The sequence below is a fragment of the Rhinopithecus roxellana genome, chromosome 9 (assembly GCF_007565055.1).
Source record: "Rhinopithecus roxellana isolate Shanxi Qingling chromosome 9, ASM756505v1, whole genome shotgun sequence".
Classification (NCBI taxonomy): domain Eukaryota; kingdom Metazoa; phylum Chordata; class Mammalia; order Primates; family Cercopithecidae; genus Rhinopithecus; species Rhinopithecus roxellana.
Window position 1 is genome coordinate 96,491,171 of NC_044557.1, and position 9,092 is coordinate 96,500,262.

Consider the following 9,092-nt stretch of genomic DNA (forward strand, 5'->3'; position numbering starts at 1 on the left):
TTGAGAGGCTGGGAGTTCCAGCCTGCAGTGAGCCATGATCACACCACTGCATTCAGTCTGGGTGACAAGAGAGAGACCCTGTCTTGAAATTAAAAAGACAGCCAGTAGTGATGCTCCAGTGGAAAAAAATGAAGACTTTATGTATTTTCGCTCCCCTACCCAGTCATAATAATTTGTGACTATAGTTGGCTCTCTGCTTTTCTTTTCTCTGTAAAAGTTTGTATTAGAAATAGTTTTCTAATTTCTCTACGTCATAGTTTCTTTCCCCACCCTCTCACATCTAGTTCTTTAATGTTTGGTGAGAATTGTCTTCCTGTTTCCCTTTCATAGCTAGTTTAGGCTCTTAGCATTTTGGATCTTGATTACTGATTGCTAGCCAAGCTTCCTGCCTACATATGATATGTACACTTGTCATATGTAAAGAGAAATGAGTTAATATTTACTGTATGGTTGCCATGTCCCAGGAATTTTACATTTGTTCTCCCTTGTGACTCTGAAAATACTCTTAAGGATGTTAGGTGTCATCTCCCTTTACTGACAGGGCAACTAAAGTTTAGCAGATTAAGTAATAGAATTGCTAGTAGGCCGGGTGCAGTGGCTTATGCCTGTGATCCCAGCACTTTGGCAGGCTGAGGCAGGCAGGCGGATCACCTAAAGTTAGGAGTTCAAGACCAGCCTGGCCAAAATGGTGAAACCTCGTCTCTACTAAAAACAGTGCAAAAATTAGCTGGGCATGGTGGCACACATCTGTAGTCCCAGGTACTTGGGAGGCTGAGGTGGGAGAATCGCTTGAACCCAGGAGGCAGAGGTTGCAGTGAGCTGAGATCGCGCCATTGCACTCCAGCCTGGGTGACAGAGCGAGACTCCATCTCAAAAAAAAAAAAAAATTGCTAGAAAATGGTAGAACCCACATTTCTCTGGCTTCCAAAGCCTGTGTTCTTTCTGCTGTATTATGCTTTTTTACAATAACCAGGCTAATATATGTTAAATACCATTGTCATCAAGTGGTTACCTTTTAAAATAACCTGTGAGTCCCCTGCTGCCAGGCATAACAGTTCATATGACTCTTCCTGACTTTCAGCCTCTCATAACTCCAGGTCCAGCACTGAAAAATTCCTATCTGTGCTCTGTGTGATACTTTATTCTGTGGGGTTTCTCTACCTGAAAGCTCCTGTTTTCTTTAACATACTCATTCTGTCCTTTATTTTTTATTTTATTATTGTTTTTTGAGATGACGTCTTGCTCTGTCACCCAGGCTGGAGTGCAGTGGTGCAGTCTCGGCTCGCTGCAAGCTCCGCCTCCAGGGTTCATGCCATTCTCCTGCCTCAGCCTCCCTAGTAGCTGGGACTAGAGGCGCCTGCCACCACGCCTGGCTAATTTTTTTGTATTTTTAGTAGAGATGGGGTTTCACCGTGTCAGGCAGGATGGTCTCGATCTCCTGACCTTGTGGTCTGCCTGCCTCGGCCTCCGAAAGTGCTGGGATTACAGGCGTGAGCCACCACACCTGGCCCATTCTGTCCTTTAAATCGCCACTCAGCGCCTTTTCCAGGAAGTCTTCCCTTAGCAAACCCTTTGTTTTTCATTGCATGTGTGGTACTTTAGTTTGACTGATTTTGTTCTCACTGACTAAGTGAGAATAGTAACACCTAGGTTGGGTTTTTTTCTGTTCTAAGAATAATTAATTTGACATAGTATGTTATCTCTTGGGTTCCATAGTTATGGTCTTGGTTTATTTTACTATTTTGAAAAGGAATGTTACATGAAAAAAATGGCTACTTTACCTTTTCTGTTTTCTTTTTCTTTAGATGAAAGGTTGTATCAAAGTTCTTAAGGACCAACCTCCTAATAGTGTAGAAGGTCTTCTAAATGCTCTCAGGTGTGTATATGTATGCATACATATGTACAGAAGAAATCTGTAAGGAAAATGGTTTATGTAAAGAAAAGGCATTAAGTGTGAATAGGATATAAAAATAAGTGTTCAAGCTGGAAATGTGAAGATCCTATTTTGTTTACTGATAGTCTTGCTTCCAAACACTGGTGACAGTATTCTACGATGAGGAATGTGTGGGACACATGACAATAGCAGCTTCATTTTCTGGTTGAAGATTTTGGCTTTTACTTGTTGCTTCTCTTGAAACAGAGATTGCTTGTTTTTTTAATAAAAGTATTATATACCAGTTATAAATAAAATTCAGAAAGCATAAATAAAAAGAAATAATGTAATCTCACCATTTTGAGATAAGCCACTATTAGCCTATAGCCTTCCAGAGTTTTTTCTTTACATATGTAGATAATAGCTCTATGTAGTAGTTATCTTTTTACAAAATAATATCATACAAAGTGGCTTGTAACTAGCTCTTTCCTCTTAATAGAACGTAATTACATTTGTGTTCAGACTTGTGTTCTGTTATTTTTATGTATTTCTTATAATAAAAATTAAGTAGTCATTATTTAATGTCTGTTATTAGATTAGTTTTACCTAAGTTAGTTGCTCAAACTTCTACGAATGCCAGAACATTATTTATTTCTTTATTTAGAGATGGAGTCTTGCTCTGTCACCCAGGCTAGAGTACAGTGGCACGATCTTGGCTTATTGCAACCTCCGCCTCCCGGGTTCAAGTGATTCTGCTGCCTCAGCCTCCTGAGAAGCTGGGATTACAGGCGTGTGCCTGTATTTTCTATTTTTAATAAAGACGGCATTTCACCATGTTGACCAGGATGGTCTCAAACTCCTGACCTCAAGTGATCCACCCACCTTGGCCTCCCAAAGTGCTGGGATTATAGGCATGAGCCACTGTGCCCAGCTGCTAGAACATTTTTAAATGAAAATCTCAGTATTTTATAATATTTGACTGCAGAGATTTCATTGGTAGTATTCACATGACATAAAAGATGACATCCCATTACTTGATTTTTTGGGGGTTTAAACACAAAAATTACATGAACACAGAAATATTTATAGAATGATATTTACCACATAAAATGTAGGCTGTATCATTTCAGCTAAGTGGAACTGTCAAATGATTTTATTAAGATTATGAAAAAATGTTTAAAAATAGTTTTTAAAAGATTATGGAAAGTGTTGCATAAGCGGTTACTGCCTGAATAAAGGTGATCTATTCTAAATGAACATCAGTAAGATTAAGGAACATAATTTAAAATCCTTATAATGTCAAACTATTTTAACCATAAGCCTAGTTTTTAGAATTCTGTATTCTTGTGGTTTTTACAATGCATACTTCAGTGCTTTTGCCAATATTTAATGATATCATGAGTCTTTCCTCCTTGGTTTCTTTCTGAATACTCCCTGTGTCTCAGGCAGCCTGATTTTTCTCCCAAGCCGTTGTCTTTTTGATTGGTCAGGCTCTTTGAAGCCAGCAAGTGGCAGGAAATCTTTGTTAAAAACTTAGAGGTAATTGAGATTTAGGAGGTTTTAGGATTCTTTCTTCAGCTTGAAGGTAGTATGCCTAACTCAGAATCCTACTTTTCACTTTAAGGGTAGTTCAGTTTCCTTTTCCTTAGAATGAAAGCAGAGGAGGGCAGTGATGGCGAGTGAAAGACAGGGTTGAAGTCTCCCACAGAGTAATCTGTGTTTGAGGGAGAGGGGAGGGAAGGAAAGCAACATGGAGGCAAGAGTCACCTGTCAGTTTGGTACATTTTCTTTCCTTTGTAATAGATAATGGAAACTAGAAAATAAAATGTTGCTTTTAGAAACAACAAAATCAGGTCTGACTTGGGATTCAGGCACTTTCCTTTTAAACAAATACCCTAGCTGATACAGATAATGCTGATACTTTGAAAAATATTTCTTAAAGTAAATCCATCTAGCCTTTAATATGTTTTACTGAGAGCACATGTTTAGAAAGCATTTTGTAACCCCAGAAGTACTACACGAGTGTTACACACCTCCACCAAATAGAACTTAGTGACCAAAAGATTTTAAATGAGAGAATAATTCCATATGCATGTATATGTTTGTTTTGAATGCTTTTCTGTAGTAATTATTTATATAGAACTTCCTGTGCTACTAAGAGAAGGCATCAAGTCATATGTCCATTTTACAGGTGGAAAAATGGAACCAAATACATTTAATCATAAGAGGGAAAGAAAGAGAACTGGGAGTTCAGGTTCAGTAGTAGATAATTGTCTTCTTTATTAAATTTAAGAGTAAAGGTAAATAATAATTGGTTTTCTTTAGTAGAACAGTCATGCACTTGGAAAAAAATTTTGTTTTTGTGCACAAAGGAAAATAACGCCATATATCTTCATGTTTTATTTTAGCATATATTAGATAATATTGGCGTTGATAAATGAGTGCGGTGATGCAGTGTGCTCTGGATTGGAATTGTCCAAAGAAGGAAGCTAAGATCACATCCCACAGAAGAAACGAGAACTTGCATCATGGGTAGAGAGGAAAACACTTACCACTCCTCGAATAGTACAGTACATTGCTGAGTAGTGATACTTTTAATTACTCTGCAGTAGAAATTTTACTGTGCACATTACTTGGCTTTTTCCACTATTTAGTTGTATAAAGAAGTGGGGGAGAAACAAATGAAGAAATGGATTTTGAGAACTTCGAGACATCTGTAGGATTTCGTGTAATTGCGTATACTTTACATAAAGAGAACAAAAAGGTTAAATCCTTGCAACATCACTTAGCATTTAATGTAAATATTCCTTTTTGGTTTTTTTTTCCAACCTGGCTGCTTATTTTGTCTTCCTTCCACAAATATTTGTTGAGCACCAGTTATGTGCCAGGCACTCTTGATACCTATTCAAAAACATGAGAACAGTTTGGGAGTGACTTCTCAGTAACATTGTAGACAGTATATCAGGTACTTAATAAGCGTTCTTCAGTTTTTAAATTAATTTGAAATGAACCTAATAGGAATTGGGTTTAAATTTCTTAAACACAGAAAGATGATCTGTGTGGACCTGCTGAAAAGGATGTAGTCCTAGCTGGGCATGGTGGCACACACCTGTCATCCCAGCTACTTGTGAGCCCAAGGCAGGAGGATTACTTGGGCTCTCAATTGCCCAAGCCCAGGAATTGAAGGCCAGCCAGGGTATTATAGCCAGACCTTGTCTCTAGAAAAAAAGATCTAGTCCTTAAGATTATATGTGGAATTCTTGTGAACCAAATTAGTCTGTCTGGGTTATCTCCAAAATATAGTCCACACCCACACATTGAACACCTGTCTCCATGCTGCTGTAATCTGGCCCAAGCCTTGACATCTGATCATCTCACACTTGGTGCTCAGTAACAGCCCCCTTATTTAATGCCTCCCTGCTGCTCCTTCTCTTCCCCACAGCTCACCCTCAACAGCCAGAATGATAAAACTTAAGTGACATCACACCCCTCTCCTGCTTAATATGCTCCACTGGCTTTTATTGCACTTAAAATAATCTCTAGACTCCTTACTATGTGTGGCTTTTGGGTGTCCATGTGAGATGGTCTTTCCCTGTCTCTGTATGTAGCCTCTTCTTGTTATACTTCTCTTCTTGTTATACTCCTTTGCCGCTAGGCTTTACCTTGTCACTAATATTAGTGTATCATTATCTTTCTCCGTCTGCTGGGTTGTAAGCTCCTTGAACAGTGCCTGAGACATAGGCTTGCTTAGTGGATTTTTACCGCTTAAGGGAATACTGTCGTGAATCTTTATAATTATCACTCTTTGTGATTCTTTTTTTGAATTCTTATGTTGGATTTGCATGCATGTAGCAAAACACATGCCTAGAAATAAGGCACTTGGAGAATTGAGACATTTTAGAGATATAACAGCTGTAGTAATTGACGCATCTTAAATACAGAATAGAACAGGGGTTGGAATACTTTTCTGTAAAGAGCCAGGGAGTAAGTAGATATTAAAGTCTTTGTGGGCCACATGGTTTCTCTCATAGCTCCTCACCTCTGCCACCATGGCAAGAAGGTAACCATAGATGGTACATGAATGACTCAACATGTGTGTTTCAATAAAATTTTTATATGTAAGCACTGAAATTTGAATTTTGTAGAATTTCCACAATAACACATGAAATATTACTATTTTTCTGTCTTGCTTTGCTCACCGCCCCCCCCCCCCCCCCCCCCCGTCATCCAAAAGGTTAAAAAATAGACTTAGCTCACAGTCCATACAAAAATTGGTGGTTTGGATGGCCCATGGGCTATAATTTGCCAGCCTCTTGGATAGAACAGCATTTTCTTCTGACTGAGAAGTTACAGCTGATTGTTTACTTGAGAGGTTAACCAATCATCTCAGCAAATGTAGTTGTAATTCAATTAAATAGCTACTGGCTATTCAGTTAGAAAGGGAGTGAGGATGACAGGCTGTGCAGAACCTGAACAGGGTTAAAGCTACAATGAGAAGCCATAATTTTGAGAGTTTTGCTGAGACCAATTTCCCATCCTGTCATAATTAGAGAACCTGATACTGATTCTTTTTTAAGTTCCTAAAACCGATCTTTTTTCTTTCCTTTTTTTAGGTACACAACAAAACATTTGAATGATGAGACTACCTCCAAGCAAATTAAATCCATGCTGCAATAACAATTCTGGAATAAGCACCTGCTGTAGACAGAAGACAGTATTCTGCAATGACTGAGAATGCACAGTTTTTTAGTGATTGCAATTACTATCTCATTTATTCTTGCTTTTATTTCTTTCCTCTGTTCCTCTTCCCTCTTTTTTAATCATGTTCTTGTTCTTAAGACTTCTTTTCTGTGCCAAAATTAGTAAAGTTACACTCTGAAGGGATATCATCCTTTCAAACAGGCCATCTAAGGCAGCTAATTATGCATTGCATTGGGGTCTCTACTGAGAAAAATTCTGTGACTTGAACTAAATATTTTTAAATGTGGATTTTTTTTGAAACTAATATTTAATATTGCTTCTCCTGCATGGCAAAACTGCCTATTCTGCTATTTAAAAACCCTCAATGACTTTATTTTCTACTGCCGCCTTTTTCATGTGCAACCAAAATGAAAATGTTTAAATTAACTGTGTTGTACAAATGGTACCCAACACAAACTTTTTTTAAATTAGTAATACTTTTGTTTAAAGTTTTAAGTTTGCATTTTGACTTTTTTTGTAAGGATGTATGTTGTGTGTTTAACCTTTATTAACTAACGTTAAAAACTGTGATGTGTGCGTAGAATATTACGTATGCATGTTCATGTCTAAAGAATGGCTGTTGATGATAAAATAAAAATCAGCTTTCATTTTTCTAAGTGTGGCTTGGTTTACTGATGTTTTGTTTTTAGGCTTCTAAAGTTTTCCCCATGTATGTTTTTATGGAATGCATATATACATTACATGATGTTTTCTTTGAGGGGAGAGCCGGGTCTTTTCATTAGAATTTTTATCATTGTCTATGTATATAATTTTAATTGCCTTTAAAATTTTGCTAAGTATATTAAGACCAGTGATCTTTTCATTAACTGGACTTTTATTCTTGATTTACTCTTGTATGGATGAAGTAATGAAAGGAAAACCGCATCCTAGCTTGATTCTCCGAGAGTGGGTAGCAACGTGAAGGCAGAGTAGCCCTTTCATCCTGGGAAGAGAGTGATTATAAGAGGGACTTCCTAGGAGAAAAGCAGAGGCCATGATCTCACTAGTGGTGGAAAACTAACATGTTTTTCAGTTTGAGATCATAAAACCTAAATCATGAAATCTAAATCTCACGGTTGGAAGAAACTGCTTAAAGGTTGTCTAGTTCAACCGTGCCAGTGTTTTAAATATTTAGGAATATCCGAGGTATGATACAATTAAAATGCTTAACCATGGAAGAGAATCACAGAGGCTTCCATCAGACCCTTCTGAATGAATAGGGCCAGATCATGGCACACACAGCTTCTCAAGATCACATCCCTGCTGATCTCTCTGGCCCTCCTGCTCACTGCTCCCACACTTCACACCCTGTTCTGCAGCCAGGCCCTACTGCTTGCTGTTCACAGATTGTCCCATGTGATGTCACTTCCTTAACTCTGGTCTGGCTGGTACCTGAACCTGACATTCCCTTCCTGCCCTTGTGACCATCTAATGAACGCCAGCTTTCATCTTTGAAGGGTTATCTTCTATTACCTCCTTCATGGAGCCTTCTGGATAACATTGGCCATATCCTTCTAGGCATCTTCTAAGAATAGTGTAATGGGCTGAATAGTGACCCCCAGGAGATACATTCACTGGGAACCTGCACGTGTGACCTTATTTGGAAAAGGTTTTTGCAGATGAAATCAAGGATCGGGAAATGAGATCAACCTGTAGTAGGGTGGGCCCTGAATTCAATGACCAGCTCTTAGAAAAGAAGGGGAAATAGACATACAGAGCTGACAGCCATGTGAAGATGGAGGCAGAGATTAGAGCAATGCATCTATGAGCCAAAGAACCCTAAGAATTGGAAGTCGCTAGAAGCTAGGAAAGAAGCTTGTCACAGATTATCTCAGAGTCTCGATAAGGAACCAACCCTACCAATATCTTGATTTCAGACATCTGGCCTCCAGGATTGTGAGGGAATAAGTGTCTGTTGTTTTAAGCCATGCAGTTTGTGGTATTTTGGTACAGCAGCCTTAAGAATCTGATACATGTATCTCGTAAAACATCTCTGATACTTACCTGCGCATGTGGCTGTGTTTTCTGATTCTAAAAGAGCCGTAGTATCTGGATACTGGAAAGTATGCGAACTTGAGAGAAGGGCCATGTCTGATTTTCCTTCAGTGTCCCAAGGAAGGATCTTGCACAGCACCTGGATTTGGAGAGGTGCCAAGTGAATGCTTCGGTGGACTGAATGAATACAAATCAAAAATAATGACGCAGCTGGAATGGATGCAGTAAGATTGCTGTGGCCTATGCAGTTCACATAGTTCACACTCTGCATGTTGAAGAATAAGTGGACAAATCTCTTTAGCCCAGGGGCTAGCAAACCGGTCTTTGGGCCAATTTACCCACCATCTGTTTTTGTACAGCTTGTGAGCTATAAATGGTTTTTAAAAAGGTTGAATACAATGAAAAGAATAATATTTTGTGGCATGAGAAAAGCATATGAAATTCAAATTTTAGTGTTCATAAATAAAATTTTATTGGAACCTAA

At 38.5% G+C, this 9,092-nt stretch overlaps 1 protein-coding gene across 22 annotated transcripts in view; it reads left to right on the forward strand.

Annotated features, from left to right (window-relative positions):
* Positions 1 to 9,092, forward strand: part of FAM49B (family with sequence similarity 49 member B) — a 175,945-nt gene extending 166,853 nt beyond the window's left edge. For 21 of the 22 annotated variants that reach the window (XM_030938035.1, XM_030938048.1, XM_030938042.1 and 18 more), the window contains 2 exons: positions 1,806 to 1,876; positions 6,487 to 9,092. In XM_030938035.1, the coding sequence (XP_030793895.1) occupies positions 1,806 to 1,876; positions 6,487 to 6,550 (135 nt within the window). In that variant the 3' untranslated portion in view covers positions 6,551 to 9,092. The remainder of the gene's footprint in view (positions 1 to 1,805; positions 1,877 to 6,486) is intronic. The other variant, XM_030938047.1, reaches the window with a different exon arrangement.